This window comes from Channa argus, chromosome 17, assembly GCF_033026475.1.
Source record: "Channa argus isolate prfri chromosome 17, Channa argus male v1.0, whole genome shotgun sequence".
Lineage (NCBI taxonomy): Eukaryota > Metazoa > Chordata > Actinopteri > Anabantiformes > Channidae > Channa > Channa argus.
The window spans coordinates 21,577,795-21,600,249 of record NC_090213.1 but is presented as its reverse complement, the minus strand read 5'-3'; the positions used below and the strand labels follow the sequence as shown (position 1 = coordinate 21,600,249).

General features: G+C 39.1%; 1 protein-coding gene across 3 annotated transcripts; it reads left to right on the top strand.

Annotated features, from left to right (window-relative positions):
* Nucleotides 1-532: 532 nt before the first annotated feature.
* dse (dermatan sulfate epimerase) lies at nt 533-21,380 on the top strand. Of its 3 annotated transcripts, XM_067483103.1 has the most exons (6): nt 543-908; nt 3,127-3,607; nt 7,679-7,932; nt 12,726-12,965; nt 14,336-14,543; nt 15,486-21,380. In XM_067483103.1, exons 2-6 carry the CDS (start codon nt 3,171-3,173, stop codon nt 17,197-17,199), a joined length of 2,853 nt encoding a protein of 950 aa, XP_067339204.1. In that variant the 5' UTR covers nt 543-908; nt 3,127-3,170; the 3' UTR covers nt 17,200-21,380. The 3 variants fall into 3 exon arrangements, with proteins under 3 accessions (XP_067339206.1, XP_067339204.1, XP_067339205.1); XM_067483105.1 differs by lacking the exon at nt 14,336-14,543 and having other exon boundaries at nt 533-908; nt 15,486-15,648; XM_067483104.1 differs by lacking the exon at nt 543-908 and having other exon boundaries at nt 3,464-3,603.
* Nucleotides 21,381-22,455: the final 1,075 nt, after the last annotated feature.

Below are 22,455 nucleotides of genomic sequence, written 5' to 3'. Positions count from 1 at the left end.
GGCCTCCTCAGTTACCGAGCTCTAAGAAAAGAGTTGATAAAGGAAGCAATTCCTTAAAGCAAGTCGTTCAGTGCCTCTGTACTGCAGGTTGTAGAAGCGATGCAACAGTGTCCCATCGCTTTCTTTTAAATGTCGCTGGCATCAAATTAAAAATTTGTAAAGTTTTTGAAAAAAACTACATTTCTCAGTTTTAACATTTGATATGTCGCCATTGTTTACAAACAAACAGAAGGTTTCAAATAATTGGGTTTTCTTTTATCTAGATTTTCCACAACATCCACTGCTTTTTTGGAAATGGGGTTGTAGTCGAGCAACATTGGGAGCTGGGAAAAGCATTTCTCTGTGAAAGAAGCAGCCTCTACCTCAGTCACTACGACCTGTGTAACATAACTGAGTCATGCGTAACGTTTGCCACCATGTTCATTCCAGAACATGTTATAACAGCAAAGCCAATGAGTGAATAGAACTGAGGAAGTGACTGGGCACACGTGTCCATTTCTGAGGATGGGGATGGGGATGGGGTCATTGTATTGAAGGTTAACCACCAGAAGTCAGGAGGTGCTGAAACAAAGTCTGTTCCCACACTAGAGCCTCAGTCTGAAGACGTTCAGAGTTTTTCCTTCACGACCTGCAAACCCAGCAGAGAGGGAGGAGGGCGGCCACTTAATCCATTAGGTCTCCTTTAAGCCTTTCTCCCCTGCTGCCCCTCCTCATTCGCGAGCATGACACTCCCTCCGCACTCACACTTTCTTTTCCTCCGCTCTCGAACTGTGCTTCTTCTTCCCTAATAATTAAAGAAAAACAGAAACTGTGGAGCACATTGCTAATCTTTGGAAAACCCGGGGACGGGAGGAGCTGAGCGCAGCCCGGACGGGTATGTGCGCCTTTGGGATCACCGCTTCTGACAGGTAACGTAAAAAACGGTCTCCGCTCGACAGGAACAAGGCGACTTTTGTGCACAGATGTGAATAATCAATCCCATCAATATTTGGCGTTAGTGCACAAAGAAACGATCACTTCGTTAGATGGTGACGGAGTCTGAAGGCGTCTCATTTCAGCCTAAAGACTGAGAAAAGCGAAAAGCCAAAGTTGGAACAAATCAGTCTTATTCTCATGAAGCAGTGGGGGGAGGAGTTAAGTGTTGTGGGTAAAAACCATAATCATTTCTGGTGGTTCACTGCGAAACCTCTGCTCTTTTACTTTCTTCTGTGAGTGACAGTTTTAATACTATGAACAAAACTTATTTCTTCACGTTAAACATGGAACAGTGAAGCTACACATCTTGATTTAATTAGCTGTCTTTTTCCTATTTCTGTAATGATCTAATTTGTTTTTGTAAAAAAACTGATGTGACAGTTGTTAGTTCACAAACGTGGTACTTAAGTACAAGGACTTAAAGGTACTACAAGCAGGAATATAACTTAATATTCTTTACTCAATTTAAAGCTTGAAATTGTACTAAAGACAATGCTTTTTAAAAAGTGTTCTTTTCTGTGGCTTTTCTTTAAAATCATTCTTCGTGTGTGACTGATGCTGTTGATAACATGAATGTACAAGCCTACTCCAGATTTGTATCATGTTTGCTGCATGAATACGGTTTCTGCAGAAATCTACAATGTACAAAAGTTTAGTTCATGTACAGATTCAAGGAGAGAATCGCTTCGAACACTAGATTTTGGTGTGGGGGGAAAAAAAGCTCAAATTTCATTTAATTTTTAATTGGATACACATCGGTGGAAGTCAGCTTTTTGAAAGAAGAAAATATTTTACTTGTGTCCTATAAAATGCAAACAGACTTTATGTAGCGTCCTGCCAAGTTGTTAATCAATCAGTATTTATCACTTGATTATAGTTCATATAAAGAATCTCGATGTGAACAGTAACTGGTGCAATATTTCCCTCTGAATTGTAGTGGAGTGACTGGATGGTGTTTTACCATATCTTTGATCCTTTAACTAAACCTGTCATACTGTGTTAAAGTCCAAATCTGTCTTCAGTAAAATGTAGTTTGTCAGTGTAAATGTCTTTTTAAAAAAGGCGTCATAGTCCACAGCTTCCCTGTGATAATTGAGCCTGAGTGGTCTCGATGTTTTCGCCTTCTCGGTCATCCTCCGGTTCACCACAGAGGAATGTGACCCCCCCCCCCCCTCATAAGGTCAAATTTAAAACCTAGCTTCAGTGCAAAAACCATTTTTACATACTTCCCTCATCAATCAAACTCATCACAAACTACATATGCATTCTGGATGGCACACATCTATTAGAATGGACTCCAGTCTAGACAACGTTGAAATCACTGCCAAATGGTTTTCCATAAGGACTTTGCCCAAGGCTCCACTAAGGTCATGGAATTTACTCTTGTGTTAGAGCAGAGATGTTGGGCCAACTGTTGTGTGAGGCACAGCAGTTTCGTTTAGAGCTTGTTTCAGTAAACCACAGCTCATTTTCGACCTCCAGGCCTACTCGCCTGGACATCTGGCTGTGCATGGCTAGACTTGTCCCACACTAGCAACTCAGTAAGAAGCCTTTGGAAGTGAATGTCCTGAATTTGTTGACTTTACTTAATAAATTAATGAATAAATCAATAAAATGTTTTTAGAAAGGGGAAGCTATGCAGTTTTTCATTCAACATGAGAAACTTGGAGACATAGCTATTAGTAGTGGCAGGCACTGAATTTAACACGAACCTTTTTGTTATATAAAGAAACCAGTCAACATGCAAGTTTTATGTTTTAGTAATAAAAAAATGAGTGTATTTCACAAACTTCTCATAATGGTTTGTAAGGTGACATTGCATGCAGAGTGTGTAACGCAACCTTAGATTTAAGTGTAACATGTAGTAATGACAGAAAGGTGTCGCTGAAGGTTTGTTGCTGTCAATTAAATAGAATTTTAAGCAAAGACAAAGTGTGTGTTTTACTACCATCTTCTACTTAATGTGACAGTGCTGTGATTACTGAACTGTTCTGCTTAGTAATGGCCTACATCAGTATGGAAAGCCTGCATCATCAGGCCTACAGCTGTATCTAATTACTTGAGGAATGCAGGGCTTTTGTAGGAAAAGGCTGTGCAGAATATTGGCCGCCTTTCTCAAATCCTTTTCTACCCTTCTCTGTTTTCTCTCAGCTGAGCTGCTTTGGCAATTTCGCCTACCTCTCTCTGATGAGACAATGACAACTCACACCCGTGGGGCCCCTACAGTCTTCTTCATAAGTCTGCTGTGGCCCCTGCTCGCCCTGGTGCTGGTGGTGGTGGTAGTGGCAGCAGAATTGGACCCCAGCGGAGGAATTCCCTTCATGGGAGGCAACTACGATGGGCATCCTATGTTGTACTTCAGCCAGGGAAATGTAGAGGAGCTACAGTATGCAGCTGCAGGGACTCATCGGGACATGGCGAAAAGGATCCGTGAGGCAGGGGAAGCCATGCTGGAGCACCCTGAGGAGTACCTGCCCCCCTGGAGCCCGGCAGAGTTCAGCGCTCGCTGGAACGAGGTGTATGGAAACAACCTGGGTGTGCTGTCCATGTTCTGCATGCTCTACCCTCACAGGGCCGGGGCCCTCGACCTGGCCAGGGACTACATGGAGAGGATGGCGGCTCAGCCTAGTTGGTAGATTTTCTGTCTTTTTATTATTTCATTTCTTTAATTAGAGCAACTGTCGGCGTATTGTTAAAAGTTCTGCTAAAGGAAATAGTCGCTTTGTTTTTCTTTTCACTGACAAAAATAGAAATTTATTGAGGTCACAGATGCGTCTGATCTCTTTTAACCCCCCTGTGCACATCAGCTGGGTATTAATGCTGCATTCTCACCCTCTTAGACTTTCTAACCTGTCGTGTCTTCAGCATGATATTATGTTTATGTGTGGGCAGAGTTCTGAGTTGTGATCTGATATGTTTGTGGTTTAGAAAATATGTTTAGCAGATGTTTGCTTAGCATGCATCGCTGATGAAAGGAAATAAAACCTTCAGCTACGAGCTGAATAGCAGACAGGGACTCAATCTACTGTGCTTTAATTGTTTCAATGGACCAAGGCTCCTAAACATCACTTACTAATCATATTTTATAATAATTGTTTTATTTTTTTATTTTTTAATTGAATAGAAATGCCTTCACGTCAAAGGAATGTGTTTATATAAAATGTTTGATCAAAAATCTCGCAGAATTAGCTTGGTACACTGAGAGCAGGAGGCAGCAAGAAGTAAAACAGCAAAAGACTAAAACAAATCGCATGCTGGCAGCTTAAAAAACATTAAGTGACGAAATCTACTTGATATACCAAACCCCACAAAGAACAAGCTGTGATACACACACACACACATATATATATATATATGTATATGTGTGTGTGTGTGTGTGTGTGTGTGTGTGTGTGTATATATGTATATATATATATATATATATATAGATAGATAGATAGATAGATAGATAGATAGATAGATAGATAGATAGATATAGATATGTGTGTGTTTGAGTGTGTATAGATAGATGGATACAGAAAGAGAGATAGAAAGATAGATATGAATAGACATACCGACCGTAGATAGATTTCTCTTCAGAACAGTCATATTTCTCAGTTTTTATATGTCTTTTGTGTTTCCATTTAGGTTTTGTATGATTTCCAAACATTTCCTTCTCTTTTCCAGAGAACCACTGCTACAGTAATGGAGCATCAGCAATATGCTGTGTCTGAGTATGATCTGTACTCTGGAAGAATTTGTTTCCATTATTTAATTCATTCTATGTTGCTTAGCAAGTGTGAACATTTGTTCCCTTTATATGGAACTGGTGGATTAGTGAATTTAACAGTGACATTGTGAACTGGTTGAACAGAGTCTTGTTGTTTACATGGTGATGGATTCAATCCTTGCTGAGCTGTATGTTAAAGACATCAACATCATATTTTGTTCAGGAGAAAGAAATCCAACAAATGAAATGAGTAAAAAACAGTACACATGAGTTCATTCTAATATATTTTTCAGATGTAGCATGTACTGTAGACACACCAATCTGTGCTCATCCCTCTACTTGTAACTTCTCTAATTAGCTGCTGAGTCATTCTGGGTTGTGATTTTAGCGTTAGACTGTGATGTTGGCAGCAGTAGCACAGACAAATGTGTTAGTTTTGAACTTAATGTCAGTTGGGAGACAATCCTCTCTCTTACCGGTACCACCATCCTCTCCTCCCCCATGTGGGAAGGGAGGGGAGTCTAGCAGCTTAATCTCTCGGGTTCTGCTGCATGGCTGCTGTGTCGGCATACCCCCCCTCACACCCCCCAGCCACTTAACAGGAGGAAGGGATTTTCTAACGGCTCATTTCTAGGGGGTTTAGACATCGTGGTATTCGGGCATTAGGACAGTTTGCAAGACATTTTTCACGGTATCAGAATGTGCACCATAGTGCAGAGATGAGAAGCCACTGAGCACATGTTTTCATGTCTAAGAACATACTGTGAGTTTTCTCCTTGGCCGCACTTTTATTATGGTCACTGAAGCTCTGAGGGTTTCTGCAGAGTGGCTCCAGGAATCAGTTAGCTGTGGTATTCATGACCTTCAATTATGTCTGCAACAACCCCACGAACCAGGTTCCAATGGGGAACTTCTACTTTGTGGCATACTGATGGCTGCTCCTTTATTTTTTCCTTCTTGCACAGTCTGTGCATTCACACAGAAGGAAGATATTGTGTGCTTTGGCACAATTCAGCACTCCAACAATCACAGTAATTTGGGCAAACTGCAAAATACAGAAACTTTTGAATTCTTTAAGTGTTCACTTTCCTGAGCAGACAGGAACTGATTTCCAAAGACACCTCAGCTGCTACTTTAGTGGAAACAGTGTATTACTGAATTTAAGGATGATAATGTTTTTTTGTGAGAGAGCTATAAGTGTCCTTCAAGTCAAGTACAAATTTCTACCCGTGTGGCAACAAACAATAATAAAGTTGTATAAATCCCAGAGTTATGAAAAGCTGAGGTGAAGCTCCTGTTCAGTTCAGTTTTGTCTATTTATACAAAACCATTTCGGAAGAAAAAAGATCAAGGAAATTTACATAGTAGGTTTAAGGCTTTAAGGAGAGAAAATAACTTCAATTTCACTAGTCTAACTACATTTCAGATATATAAAACTTCTATCTAAAAAAGGATATGTGTGGCCATTTTACACATTTAATAGCTAAACTGGATACATATTACCGATACATGTAATTTACTTCCTAGTTTACTACCTAATTATCTGCAGTAGAGTATGACAGGCATCCTGCATTGAAATAAAGTAATGTTTGCATCAAGTGATGCCCTCACAATATTATACAGTACTGTATATGTATACTGATGAATCAAAGCAAAATACCATGAAATACCATTCTTTTTATGAACATGTGACCTGTCCACTGCAGCACTGATCAAAACACACACAGACACAGGTGTCATGTGCATTATAAAGTGTTAGCAGCAGCTGTGTTCTGGTAATGACGGGCCTACAGATATTTAATTCCTTCCACCATATTGATCATTTCATATTTATGTTATGTAGCTGCACATATCACACTGTGTAGAAGGTGCAAAATGAAGTTGTCAAAGCTGACAGGATGCACACGCAGCCTATATTTCAAGTTCTTCTTCTTCTGTTTCATTATTTTCTTTTTTCTCCTCTTCTTTGTCATATTTGCTTATTTTTTTCTTCATTTTTTAAATTCACTTCGTCTTCATCATCTTCAGTATTTTCTTCATTTCTTATAATTTTTCTTATTCTTCTATTTCTCGTCTTCTTTATCCTGATTCTCCTCCTGTTTGGGAACAAGGTGTGTGTTCAGACACCTTGTTGGTAATTGGCTGCATTTTGTTTCCTGAAATTAACCCACTTACAAGTTTTTCCCTTTTTAAAAAACTCTTTAGAAGAGTCAATTCAACTTTATATATTTATTTATATAGCACCAATTCACAATCAATACTATAAAGATGTATAGAGAGAACCCAACAATTCCCCCTGGAGCAAGCCATAGGCAACAGTGGAGAGGAAAGACTCCCTTTAACAGAAGAAACCTCCAGCAGAACCAGGCTCAGGGTGGACGACCATCTGCCTTGACCAGTTGGGGTGAGTGGAAAGTGAAGAGAGAAAAGAAAAGAAACACACAGCTTCAAAGCTGGGGACACCTGCAGAAAGGGACAGAGAGAGGGGAACAGAGAAGGAGAAGATGGCCTCAGTGAACAGCTGTGAGAATGGAGATGTCATCATGATGCTCAGTTAGATCTCAGCAGAAGCTCAGTGCATGCTGTTGTATATCGGTGTTACTTACTAAGTGGTAACACAGAAGTTTGGTTCATCATCACGTCTGAATGTGTGCTGTGCTGTGAGGGATTGCAGCTTTTTTTTTTTTAAACAATAGTAACACTTTTACAGAAGTCAGCATTCTTTGATCGTGCTGCACGTGCTGCACTTTTTATGTCTCTAATGGTGCAGCTGTATTTGCGGTGTAAAATGCTACTTTGCATCTTAATTTTGCCTTTAGTCAGATGTTTTACAGCTATGTTTAGGCTAATTATGGTTTCTAGTGCATGGCTTAGCATTTTCCAGGGTTGGGTTTAAAGAGTGAACATTTCACACCTGTTTACCATCGCGTGTGTTGTGTTTAAAGATCCACATGTGTTTGCTTTGCCTTCAGTCTTGTGTTGTGTGTGTTGCAGGCTGGTCAAAGATGCCCCCTGGGATGAGGTTCCTCTGGCGCATTCTTTAGTGGGGTTTGCCACCGCTTACGACTTCCTGTACGAGTACCTGAACAAGGCCCAGCAGGAGCGTTTTCTGCAGGTGATCGGCAATGCGTCACGGCTGATGTACGAGAAGTCCTATGTCCGAGGTTGGGGGTTTCAGTACCTGCACAACCACCAGCCTACCAACTGTGTGGCTCTGCTCACAGGGAGCCTGGTTTACATGACTCAAGGTTAGTAATTCAAGGCTTTGGAGGGTGGCTGGGTTTGTCATCAGTGCAGGTCTTATGGATGTTGGTTGGCCATAAGTATTTATGGTCCTTAGAGAATGATTTTCAGTGTTTTCAATGACCCTCTGACCACCAGTGAACCTAAATTCCCACTTCACAATCCAAAAACTCTCATGTGTCTCTGGTGTGAGGTTTCTTGTTTTGTTTTTGTTTGTTTTTTTTAATAACTTATCTTCACTTCACCAGTGAACTTGTGGTAAAATATGTATTTTCAGTAAAAGGGTTAAAAAATGCAGCTCAGCTAAAGGAATTTTATTAGTGTGGGTTTCACTGAGGAGGTTTAGACTCACATGGTCTGAAGTCTCTTTCAGGATTTCGCCTTATTCCAAGGTACAGTAATGAGAGGAGCACTGTACAGAATCATCATTTTTTTAATGAAAGCCAGATTAAATATATGAAGTGGTGGCTTACAACAGTAGCTTTCTTACTAGTTTGCACAAATCCTAGCAGACGCCTGTAGCAGCTTTGTTAAAAGGGTTTAGTGATGGATGTAGCAGCTTCCTGGGAACTGTTTGCTTTGCTTTTTAAAGAGCTGCCAGACTTACTCTGTGAATTGGCTTCCTTCACAACCATCTAGTTTTAGCATTTAACCTAATTTTATTTTGTTGACTTGATTTGCTACCTCACTTACAAAAGTATACTGCTTTCATGGTTGATTGCACCATTGTTTCCCAGAGCTTTAAGCTGCATTTCATGGTCCATAGGCAGATGGAATGTGCTCAGTTTTCTTCTAAAATAAAAATTATGAATTATATATCCTGGATTACAAACTCAAAATAAAGTGGTGTTTGAAACTGCATGAACCCTTGGAATGTTCTCTGTTTATGCAGAAATATGACCTAGAGCATGATCAAATTTTCAGACAAGCCCTAGAATTAGCACACTATTGTTGTTCACCAGCTGCCAGGGCCAGTTTTTGCCTCGGGGGTGTTTCCCTCAGCAGGAATAAATCTGTTTATAAATTACTAAGCACTTATTTTACATTTTTTTAACCTTACTTATTCACAAAAACAGTTATGTGCCTTTGGGTTGTTTAGGTTTCTTTTTCTGTGGAGACAATGTTCACTAAACAAGGTCCTTGGTTTTTCAACTACAAATATCTCCCCAATCATTCTAGAACCATCACTCAAATTGAACTATGCAAGTCACCATGTAAAGCCTGCTGTATGTTTTAGTTTAGTTTAAGTTTCAAAGACTATTCCACACTGTGCTCTTAGTGGGATCTTTGCTGGTCAACCACTTCTGGGGAGGTTGTGAATGTTCTCCATTTGTGCCCATCCCAGTGAGCATCACCAACTCGTCTTCTAAGCTCCTCAGAAATCTTATTTATTCGAGCCATGACGCACTTTTACAAACCTTTGTTGTCGTGATCAGACATTAATAGCAAAGACCTAGATTGATGTTCTTTAAATAAAGCAGGGCCTCCCAGAACCCCCCTCATACTATTGATTGGACTTGCATGAAAATCTGAAATATAAAGTTGCTCAGATATCTTAGTTTGTCAGGTGTTTCGGGTGCCATTACTTAAACATGTACTGTGTAAATAGGTACTGTATGAGACTGAATTGGACTATGTGGCATCCCTCCTGCTGACTTTGAGGTTGGCGTTGATACAGTATTTGCAGTTTGTGCCATCAAGTGGTATCAGTTTTACAGACACATAGTTATATCAAATCTAACACAGGAACCCGTTCCATGTAAACTAAATGCGATGGCCTCCCGAGAATGTTTTATCTGTTGAGGGCAACAAAAGGTACAAAGATCTGTGCACACCCAAGAGAGTTTGAACCCAGAATGCTTTTCATTTCATTTTGTGTCAAGCCCAGGAAAATTGTAGGTTTGCCCCAGTTCAGCTTGTCTTGTGTTACCTGGGGGAAGGATTCTGCTGAACCACTGCTTGGTTGTTTTGTATTCAACAAAGAGCAAAGTCTGCATTCTTCTTTTCTCTCTTCTTCTTCTCTTCTCCTCTTTCTCTATCTTCTACTACTTACCTTCTTCTTCACTTTCTTTTCTCCTTGTTTGTTAGCTTCCTGGCAAGGATGAACAAAAGCTTGTACAAAGGAAACGCTGATCTCTTGTTTATGGACCAGGAAGATGGAAGTTGATAGCTGTATGGTTGAGGTGAAGTCTGTGGTAGAAAGTGTCCTCAACCTATATTAACATTCGGACCAGGAGGAAAGCGTATGGGAGCAGAGGCAGCTAAGGAACTTCTCCAATGTCTTAATGTGTGTCTCCAATCTCTTCTGTCAGTTGGTCTGTGATGAAAGCCAGAGCAAACATTGATGGAAGCTGCCAGTAATTGGCAAATCTCTTTGTTAGATATTTTCCTCTCCACTGTTGGCTATGGTTTGCTCCAGGGGGAATTGTTGGGTTCTCTCTATACATCTTTATAATCTTGACTTTATTCTTTAAAGTGCCCTGAGATGACTTTGTTGTGAATTGGCGCTATATAAATAAAGTTCAAGTGAATTGAATTAAATTGAATTTCCAAAATCCAATAGTGGGCAGTGGGACAAAATGAGCCATGTTAGAAAACATGTCTACAGTCATTGAAATGACAATATTACCTTATGTTTTTTCTGGATATTAAAGTGCAACTGCTTTTAAATTGATTAATTCTTCTTAAATTAAGTTCATGTCCAATAAACCAATAGTATTTTTTTAATTAGTCCTTCCTCCATAGTTAGAGTGACCTGTTATGTTCAGTATAAATTAGAACTGAAATGGACAAACAAAAATAGCTTTTCATAGAAACTCATCAGTCTTCATTTGTTTTGAGATAAAAGGTTATTCTTTGGCAGATATAGCCAAGAAATTCAAAAGAGATTTCTTTAAAAGGTGCACAGTGCACAGTCTCCAGAGACAGGAGTAGGACAGACAAATGTGGTCGGCAGACTCATTAGACCCATCTAATGGGCAGAGTTACCAAGAAAAAAACTCCTATTAATGTTGGCAAAAATATATAACACTCAGTTTTGCATGTGATATGATATTGTTCTTTACATTCTGCCCATGTTATAAAATCTTAGCATGATAATATTGTTTTTCACCTAGAACCCAATTCCAAAAAAGTTGGGAAGAGTGTAAGACAATAAAAACAGAATGCAATGATTTCCAAATCTCACCAAGCAATATTTAATTCACAATAAAACATAAACAACATATCAGGTTCTGTATTGTAAGATGCATCACAACCTGTTTATTTTATCAGTAGAATTTTAAAATCTCCTGCTATAATCTTAGTAATTATTAGATCAATGTATTTTTATGTATATGAACCAGTTGATGTTTTGTTTAATTCCTTTTTTTTCAAAAGAAACTGATGCATTAATTTGTTCTGCTTGATCAATGAATGACTGGTTTTAACAGTGTGATCAAGACAGAAATATAAAAACAAAATTATTTAGTAATGAGTCATCACTTTTGATACCATTGTACACCACTGAGTTGGATACAGAGTGAATAATGGTAATATTTGGCATGTGATAAAAATATGAAGGAAAGGTGCAAATTAGTCCACTGGTAATAGGTGATTATTTAGTATTAAACTAACCACAATAACTGTTGGACTTTTCTACCTATCAGCACTCAAAGCACTTTACACTGCTTCTTATTCACCCATTCACACTCACAATCACACACACACTCACACACCGATGGGGGAGCTGCTATGCAGCTGGCCACACTCACCAGGAGCAACTAAGTTGGGGTTCAGTGTCTTGCTCAAGGACACTTTGACATGTGACCGGAGGAGCCGGGGATTGAACCAACAACTGTGAGATTTGGTGGACAACCTTCCTGCACCACAGTCGCCCCACTGCTCTGAAGTGCAGCCCTGGTCTTTGTTAGCTCTGCTGAAGCTGTGTTTGTGTAAATGTGGTCTTTGTGCAGGACTTCATGTTTGATGGTAGATACCTGTTCCCTGTCCAAACTAAACACTTGGTGGAGACAGGCAACACCTTCCAACAGCTACCCAACCATTTACCACTGATGTCCCCAGGATGCCTCAGTGAACTGTGGCTACAGTGTTTGTGTGGTTTCTTGTTATCATAGTGAACTTTGTGTGTGTGATCCTGTGTATGTGAGTGGGCGTATACATGGTGTAGTGGGACATATAGCAGTGTCATGTTTTCGATAGCCATGACAAAATGTCAGTTGTGGAATGTGTGTGTGGTAACAGAAAAAGGTTTTCTTTGCCGTAAGACAGTGTAACAAACTCATCAAACTCATTCACACCAAACTGTTTAAAACCCATTAGGCCATTAATAAGCTGCAGGTTAAAATGAATCTGCTCGACAGTACCATGCAACATTAACTACACTTCACAAAAATCATAAACCTGGTGTTTACTGAGTGGGATTCTGTTAAGATTCAGTGCTGTTTAATGAGGGGTTTCACATCTAACTGAAAAGAAGCCAAAGCCAGTCCCACGTACAGAAACACAACTGAAAAACATAACAGAAATTGAAAGTCATTGTCACGATTTGCATTTTTAATTTAGCATGTGTTTTACGTCGGATTCCTGACACAACCTTCTGCATTTATTCAGACTGGGACTGGCACAAGAAGACTCTGGCTTGTGTCCCCTTGTGGTTGCACTGAAAAACATAACAGAAGTGGTTATTCCATAATTTTTGCCTGTGAAAAGTTTGCTATGACTAGATCGAAATTTGGAAGGAGTCAGTATCTCAGACTGTATTTAACCTGTGACACCATCTTACTTTGCTGTTTTCCAGGTTACCTTCAGGAGGCCTATCTGTGGACCAAGCAGGTCCTGTCCATTATGGAGAAGTCCATGGTCCTTCTGCAGGATGTGACGGATGGCTCCCTGTATGAAGGAGTGGCCTATGGGACCTACACCAGTCGCTCCCTCTTCCAGTACATGTTCCTGGTGCAGCGTCATTTCGCCATCAGCCACTTTGACCATCCCTGGCTCCTTAAACACTTTGCCTTCCTCTACAGGACAATCCTGCCTGGTAACTGGCACATCAATTGTTTACTTTTTAAAAAGCTTTGAATTGTATGTGAAATGTTTCTGAATATGCTGCCAAACAAGTCAATAGAGTGTAAGTAAGTGTTTACTTCACTGTGACTGGCATGAAAATGACCTTAGGCTGCCACACTGGAAAGTGGCTTCTCCTCTTAACTGATATGGGTCTGCATGCATGTAGTTATTACCTTCCTGAATGCCTTTCAATGCTGAAAGTTGGCTGAGGGCTGCAGGGATCTGTGCTGAGCTGTAGGTTTTGTCTGAAGGTCTGAGGGAGGCCAGCAGTGAAAAAAAGGTCCCTAGGTCAGGCTCAGACATTTCACAGCCCACTGCCAACACTTTCTTTATGGAGAATGAGTGGTACTACCGCACTCAGAAAGCCCCTCTAATTACATTAGGCAGGAGAGGCTCAGAGCCACACTAGCAGACTACGCTCTCTATCAGACACCATATTAAACGCTACAATTTTCTTTTAAAATTTGCTGTTAAATTTCTATTCCTAGTAGGACGAGCCTTTATTACTGAAATTATATCATGCAATGATTATAAAAATGTACCACAATGCCACTGGTAAATAACTTGAAAGATAGCCAAGCAGAAAGGGGAAGAGACAAAGTTCCTGAACACAGGATTTAGTCATGGAGGAGATGCTGAGCAAGTGGCATGCTGCCTTCACAAACATACGTTACCCACATTGCAATGCCAGAGCAGGAAAATGGATGTTTAAAATGTCACATGCTAAATTGCGATATTTCAGGGAATTAGGGAACAATTACACTGCTTTCAATTAAACTGTCCCTACACTACCAACTGGTCCCTCAGCTTCTGAATGACTGGACACACCTGATTCAGGTAATCAGCAATGGGTAGTGCAGGGATAGTTAAAAAACAAGCAGGGCTGTGGACCTCGAGGAGCATGGGTTGCCCACTTCTGATGTGTCCACAGAGTTGTACAGAGCTGTTTGTGTGAACAGTTTATTACAAAAGCTTTCCCTCTTTTGACAAACGGAGCAGCTGACTTTCATGGTTATTCCATTTCTAACTGGGAACCTCCGAGTACATGTGGCAAGTACCAGTATTTATTTAACAAAGGATATGTCTTTTCATGTCAGCTTGTTGTTGCAAATAGATCTGTAGATCAATAGAGTTTTGCCAAACCCTGTAAATTCGTTGAACATGTTCTTTGTTTAGCAAGTTCCCACTTAATAGATTCTTTAGAATTTTACAGAAGTCCCCCCCCCGACTTCTGTAAAATATTGATGACCACTGGCCAAAAACTGCATATGTAGCATTTCATTTTACCCATTTCCTCTTAATTATAAAGGCGTCAACTATGTCTTTCCACTCCCTCACCAGGATTTCAGAGGACTGTAGCCATTGCAGACTCCAATTACAACTGGTTCTATGGGCCAGAGAGCCAGCTGGTCTTCTTGGACCGCTACGTGTTGCGTAATGGCAGTGGAAACTGGCTGGCAAATCTAATTCATCAAAACAGGGTGATGGAAGGGGCAGGGCAGCCTGGCAAGGGGCAGCGATGGTGTACTCTCCATACAGAGTTCCTTTGGTAAGACGCTGAATTTAGTTTCCCTGGTTAAATATTTTAAACAGTTTTTTCACTCACTTCACTCAATAAAGCACGTACATCTATAGATGATTAACTTTGCACTTCTTATTGTTCAGATTTCTGGCAGCTGTAGCTCAGTTGGTAAGGCATTTGTCCACGGACCACAGGGTCAGTGGTTCGATCCCCCGTCCCGGCTATATGTCGAAGTGTCTCTGGCCAAGACACAAAACAGCGCATCCCCAGCTGTGCAGTGCTGGGCCAAGCCCGGTAGAATTTGGGGTGGGTTGTGTCAGTAAGGGCATCCGGCGTAAAAATTGCCAAATCAACATGCAGACAATGATCCGCTGTGGCAAACCTGAACTCGCGGAATAAGCCGAAAGGACAAAAAAAAACAAAACAAAAAAAAAAAAACATTTGTTCAAATTTCTAAAATACAAAGACTTACATTATTTTCAATTATTCATGTTGTCCACTCCCATTTGGTTATGTTCAGTTCTTCTCTATTTGTAGCAGATGCAGAAAGAATGGCTTGGCCTTCAGTTGTGTGTTTAGAGAATAATGGCATCTTATAACCATTAATATTTTCCACAATGATATACAGCTGTTCAAATGTTCTAATCTCCTTGATAAATAAATCAGGTAGAAAATTGACTGTCAAAACTCAACTTGAATTCCTGCTTCATCCCCTAACTGAAAGCAAAGGCATCATAACAAATATCTAGGTTGTTTACGGTGTCAGTAGATGAGGTAAGGTGATAAAAAGTGGGTACACAAAGAAGTCAACCGCAAAATGTGTCATCACAACCCACCGTCTGGATTGATGATGCCTTCAGATTGATGAGAATATTTATCAGTAAATTTTATTTCAGAACCTTGTGTATATGTATCTAAATGTATACAGCATTTCCTGCATCTGATTTATGGTCTCATCGTATTCTCCAGGTATGACCCAAGCCTGATCCCCAAGCCCCCATCAGATTTTGGAACATCCAAGCTTCACTACTTTGAGGACTGGGGTGTGGTCACATATGGCAGTGCTTTACCCGCGGACACTAATCGAACCTTTGTCTCCTTCAAGTCGGGGAAGCTCGGAGGACGAGCCATCTTTGACATTGTTCACAAAAACAAGTACAAAGAGTGGATCAAAGGATGGAGGAATTTCAACGCAGGCCACGAACACCCAGACCAGAATACTTTCACTTTTGCACCCAATGGTGTCCCATTCATCACAGAGGCACTATACGGGCCCAAGTACACTTTATTGAACAATGCAGTCTTGTTTGGTTCAGCTGTCTCAGGGAGCTGTTTTAAGCCTTGGGCTGGACAGGTCACAGAAGCCTGCGACTCAAAGTGGTTGAAGTACAAAATGGGACTCGCAGGTGATGCCCAGGGCAAAGTAGAAGCTGCTATGGAGAGAGAGGGAATGGTCTTCATCCGTGGGGAGGGACATTCTGCATATAATCCCGAGCTAAAGATTAGGAACTTTCAGAGGAACCTGCTCCTTCTTCACCCACAGCTCCTACTCCTTGTGGATCACATCCACATTGATCCTGATAGCCCAACCTGGGCCATGAGTGCCTTCTTTCACAACACAGAGCTGCCATTCCAGGATACAAAAGTAGACGGTGTTTATGGAGCATTTATATCACATGGAAAGGACAAATACAAGATGTTCTGGATGGACGACCGAGGCCACAGTAACAAAGGAGTTCTGGGTTACTGGAATTATCCTCGCGGATACCCATATAATGGCTCAAACTATATGAACGTCACAATGCCACTGAGGTATCCTCATACGAGGGTGGCTTATATATTTTTTGGACCGGGTGTGGATGTACAGAGCTTCAGCTTGCGTGGTGATGACCAAAGGGTTGATATTTACCTGGCCACCAAAGACCACACTTACACCGTTTACCTGCTGACTGGAGAGCTGACAAGCAAACCTCTGTTCTCCATGGTGCTGCTTGACCAAAAGAAAATTGTTTTCGAGAAGGCAGCAGCTGTGGTGGACAGCTCACCAGAAGAAGTAGAGGAGTACGTCAATGTGATGGAGGACAACCTCCAGCATGTCAAGCCCGTCTTCCAGCAGATGGAGAGACACATTCTTAGCCAGGTTCTGAACACTGCCAGCTTCCGTAAGACAGCAGAGCGTCTCCTCCAGTTCTCTGACAAAAAGAAGTCTGGGGAGATTATTGAGAAGATGTTTGCCATGTCCAACAAACACGGAAAGGGTAAAGTGGGGAAAAAGGAGAGTCTACCTGACATTTTTACACCTATTGAAGTGAATGAGAAGAGGGAAAGACAGAGGACTTCAAAGCGTACATATGAGGACAGCCCAGAAGAGGGAGATGCAGAATCACGGGCTTTCATAGATTATGCTGACAGCCGCAAAAACAGAAAGGGCGGCTTCGTCAAAGGCCGCAGATTTAACATGGTGGCCACAGCAGGGAGTGAGAGTCTCCCTAACACCACCTCCTACATCAGACTCTTCCTCCTGCTCAACACTGCCACATTCTTTTTGCTGCTGGCTGTGTTGCTGACTCGGTTCCAGAGGGGTCGAAGTTTGCACACGCAGAGGTGTTTCTACACCATCCTTTTAATTGACTGCTTCATCTTACTGTACCTCTACTCATCCTGCTCACACACACAGTGTTAACATCAAGAGTGGGTGAGGGGTAATCAAAGTGCAAATCATACAACATCTTGTTCATGAGTGAAATAAATACACCCCACACCTCAGTCTGAGCCGGATTTTACAGCAGAATGTTATTAGGCCATTATTAGAATAAATCACAAACATTTCAAGAAAAAATTATATTTAGACCAAAGTTGTAGTGTAAGAATAAAGTTGTAACTTTAAAGATCAAAGTTTAAATGTTAAGAGATAAACTATTTTACCCAAAAATATGACAATTAAAAAGAAAATTACAATTTTCCAAATGAAACAGATTTCTTAAAGATTTTATTTTCAAATTTCCAAATATAATTTTTCATTTAATTCTCAATTTAACATGAACAGTATGTGAAATAGGAGGCGTGGCTACGATTATGCAGCCTGCTGATTGGTCCTGCAGCAATCTGGAGATCAGAGTCAGGACATCCAACGAGTCAGAAGCGTCCTCACCGGAGAAAGTTAATTTCAGTAAGGGGTCAGCGCACACAGGAGGCACAACATGATAAAAAATTATGCTGAGAGAAACATCAAAGCCCTGCATCAGGAAAAATTATCTAAACTTGCTTTCAATCCTCCCAACAACAGAGCAATGTGCTCCACGCTTGGTAGGTATAAGGTACAAAAGAAATATACATTTGCTGACCATTTCCATATTCATTAATCCCTGACGAATTATATACAATATTCTTTTCAAGCAGAAGGCATTTGGAAAATTTAATTTTCCTAATAAAAATCTTTTTTTTATTTGGAAAGTGCTATTTTTTTTATTTATTTTGTTTTTGGTTGAAATAATCCTTCATAATAAAGTCATTAATATACAGGTGAATATTTTAACAATAAAGCCCTAATATTACAAAATGAGATAATTGCACCGATTTATGTTTTAGTTTTATATCACCCCTTGCTTGTCAAATGAGGGACGCAAGTGACCTGGAATCATAGACTTTGTCTGAAAACACCTTGCTCTCATAGATTGTAGTACAGTGAAATTAAACCATTTATGACAATTTTAAAAAAAGTTTACAAGCTGGTATTTTCCCCAAATTATAACTTTATATTAGAAATGTTATTTTTATAATATCAGTTTTGTTCTTGATATTATGACTTTAAATTCAAATCTGGGTATTTTAATTCTTAATGACTTTTTTATAACGTGGCTTTATTAAAAACTTGTTTATTTTTATTCAACTTTTAGTTTCATAATAATATAACTTTTTCTACTCCAGGCAGTCTTCATAATCTAAAAATTATTTGAAATTTTGCAAAACTATGATTTTTATTCTCTATGAACCCTGATTATATTTAGATGTTTTGTTTTTAGTTTTCTATGAGTGACCCTAATGTTATTTACTTAACAGCTGTTTGGGAAAAACTAATTCCAAATAGGAACTGATGAATTGTTGAGATGTAACTGCACCACCTCTTCTTCTATGCAGTTTTAGAAACAAATCTGTGTCAAGTTTGGTATTTTTAGTGTTCAGAGGTTCTGCCTTGCATCAAAGATGCCAAGGTTAGTCACTATGAAGCAATCACACAGCTGTACTTGAGATTTGTCCTGACTACATACTTCAGAAATGCGTAATTCAAATGTATATATGTGAAAGCAAGATATATTTTTTGGACTTCTTTTTTTACCATTTGTAAATACAACTACTGCATAGACATGCATTCATTGCATGTTGTGTCTAGTGAATGTGTGAACTAAGAATTGTAGGTAAAATGGATTGATAGTGAGCACTGCAACCTTTACTAACACACAAATGAAGAAAAGATCACCAACAAACCCAACTTTGAAACAATACACAAACTTGCATGTTCAACAGAACACACCACCTCATTTCTAGTGGACAATAAAAATCCATTCCCAGACATTTAAACCCAAGAGAAAAAACAGCATGAATGATGAGATGAGATGAATGATGGCTGGATAGTAATTCAGGTGGGTTGATGTGTGTCCTCGCTCATTATCTGACCTGAATAGAAACTTGAACATAGTAGCACATTTCCTACCATGACAAGTTGCAGTGTCAGCTGTTACAAGAGGCTGTGATATTCAGAATTTTACCAATATAAAGATATTATATAGATATGTATATCAGTCTTTCCATGTTAATGACTTATTTTAATCAGTCCCTCCAGAAAATTTGCAGCATTCAATTGCAACAATTAATGAAACTAATCCGCTGTGAATTCTGTGCAATTTAAAACCTCAGTAAGTCATTGCAACTTGCATAAGAAGTTTTCAGAAAAGCTGTCACAAAATCGGGAATATTAGGCTGAAACAATCACAAAAACAGCCCCAAAACCCTGGAGGGACTGTTCTATGTTCATTTCAACAAACAATTTAAGACTGCTATGTGACAGTTTATATTAACAGAATGTAACTGAATTTAATGTTTTCTATTCTTCTGGTTTGGGGGGGGAGTATTTGTATTTAAAGAGAAGTGAGCTTCCTTCTGCTTTCTCAATATTAAAATATCTCTCTGCTTCTAACTGAAAAACTCCCCTAAATGATATAAATTGAGATTTCATTTCAGATGACATAATTTAGTGGCTCATACTAGATACTGTGTTGGTCAACCTGTTTCTCCAAATATCCTTTTTATGACATCATCTGAACTGCAAAGGTCCACCAGATGATGTCATCTGGAGGAGTTTTTTAATAAGAGAGATATTTTAATGTAGGGACTGATGACAGTGTACTCCAAAAACTAGAAGCAAGGAAAATGGGCAAGGTTGTCTTTCAAATGTCTTTTTAATTGCACTGGATGACAGACTCAGTTGTGAGAGGTTTTATGAAGCACCAAGTCAAATCTATCAGAGCCTGTGTTCGCTCAATTGTCCTAATGACTTGTGTGTTGATGTAGGTTTGCAAATCAAAAACATGTTTCTTATGTGGTTTTAGTTTACTTGTTGTTTACAGCATCCAAGAGACTCCTACATGTGTGTGTTTTCTTTGTTTCTCATGCTTACTGGTGTCACAATCTTTTCCAAGAATTTGCTTGGCCTTTACTTATTTGCAGTTTACTTTAAATGCTACTGCTTGCAGATTTGTGCCATTTTTGGGTGGTTTGCCTTATCTTTAAGTTGATGCTGTTTTTTTCTATGATTCAATTCAAAGGTCCAACAAGGGTCATGAACAGACTTTTGAACAGCTCCACAATAAGCCCAAAATTAAGTAATTTCAAAGACATATCTTTTTAAAACTTTATACTGAAATTTATACTAAACGATATATTTATACTGTAGTTTCCTTAATAGTCATTTATTTAGAGTCATTTTACTAAACAACTGGACTGTGAAGTTTTGGCAAGCATTATTCCAACAGAAGGAAACAGTATATTTGTTTGGGACTTTAAGTGTTGGATTCATCTGCAAATGCTGACATTTGGGGCTACAAAATGTGAAATGGAGTCAAAATAATCTATAATGTGCATGTTTATACACGTTTATAGCACATAGCTAATGAAATTTGTTTCTTAAACTGTAATTTGTTATCAGCAGTATGACTCTATTTCGTATCGGAATCGGGGTTTGGACACATTTAATACTTCTTAGTAGGATACATTTGTTCCTAGTTTGGGTCTGCACATGAGATTTCAGAAACTTTATATCACCAGCTTTTCCCTTTGTAGTATTGACTTCTGGAATAATATAGATAGAAATACTACAATAAGCTAAAATGGTTATTAAGCACAGCACTAATGCAGTAATCATACTGGCTGAGAGATATTTGTTTTTTCATAAACATGCCCTTAATTCTGTTTTTGGTAAATGATTCATTGGTAAAAAAAAAAAAAGTGGCCCCATTCTAATCAAATCTGTTCTGAATGCACAGCATCTGTAGCAAAAAGACATTTTCTCAGGTTAAGAAGTTGAGTGAAGAGCTTCTGAACAGTGGCAGGTTGTATTTATTTACTGACGATACTGGTAAACATCTGCTGTGACTCCAATATGACCCGGTCTACACACTTGTCTGTGCTACTGCCTTCTCGCCTCATATGCATCAGCAAGCTTCAGAGCTGTCTCATCCAAAGTTAATGAGAATGGACAGAAATGATAAACAGTCATCAAATGTCCCTCCATGTAAGGACCCAGACAGAGATCAGCTGTATCAACTGTATTTCTATCATCAATCTCAGAATAAATTCATTTTCACTGCAGATTTGTTGTTGTGTTTATTATTACAATATTAAACAAAAAAAATCACTGTTTAAATTTTCACTGAAAGAATCAAGCTCACTGACATAGATCAATCAGCTCCTAACTCAACCTACTTCGCTTAGTGAGGAAAATGAGAAGAACATCTTGCCATCATTCTTCTTCTCAGAAAAATGCTGTGGCTTGTTTTGTTATGACTGAGCAGATAATGTCTTCCAGATGTGCTCCATACTGCTTCCTTATAGAAAAGTGGCCTTTGTTGTCTGGCCTCTTGAAACATTTGGAGGTCGAAATGAAACTAGTTTTTTTTTTTTACTTTGTTTTACTGAAAAACTAAACGCTTCTGACACAAACCTCATGGTTTCTTATTTAAACTTGCACTGATCGAAAATGAACTCTTGCAGGAGGTCAGACATTTTTTCGTACTGAAAAATTGTGAATATATTTGAAAATGAATACTACCCTCTGCTGGCGACGGAACAGCTCTGCTTGCTTTACACTGTTATTATTATTGTTGTGTAACAATAATTGCACATGTCAAAAACTAAAAAGCATTAAAACTATACTTCCTTTTGAAATTTTCATATCATCTATACTTTTAATATGACATTTTACAACAGCCTAATCAGTTCAAACAAATTCAAACAGCGGACAATACTACTGATCTTTTGCTCCAGTTGGATTTTACTAATAAGGTAAATGTTTTACATGTTGGTATTGGTACTTTTACTCATAGAAGTATCTGAAAAATCTATACTGTATATATGATAGCCATTTGCTTTTTTCATGCTTTGAATTACTACTGATTTCGCAAGAAAATTAAAAAACAAAGCTTATTAAGATATTCTGATTCGAATTCTGATAAATCGTACCACATGTCTGCATTTTCTCGTATTTATCTTTAAACAGGGAAATGTAAAAAAGTGCATTTGTATATTGTATATATATATATTTATTTGTACCAGCAGAGACACAATGAAAAAATCTCTCGGGTAATTGTGTTTATGAGACGTTACATAAACTACAAACCAACCACAAGTTGTCGCTACACTTTTTTGGCGTTCGCCTTTCGCTGTG

Bases quoted from the DNA above. Each gene is read 5' to 3' on its own strand.
- dse (XM_067483103.1), top strand. From the start codon at position 3,171: ATGACAACTCACACCCGTGGGGCCCCTACAGTCTTCTTCATAAGTCTG. The intron at 3,608-7,678 runs GTAGATTTTCTG...TGTGTGTTGCAG, and splicing joins ATGGCGGCTCAGCCTAGTTG to GCTGGTCAAAGATGCCCCCT. The intron at 14,544-15,485 runs GTAAGACGCTGA...CGTATTCTCCAG, and splicing joins CTCCATACAGAGTTCCTTTG to GTATGACCCAAGCCTGATCC.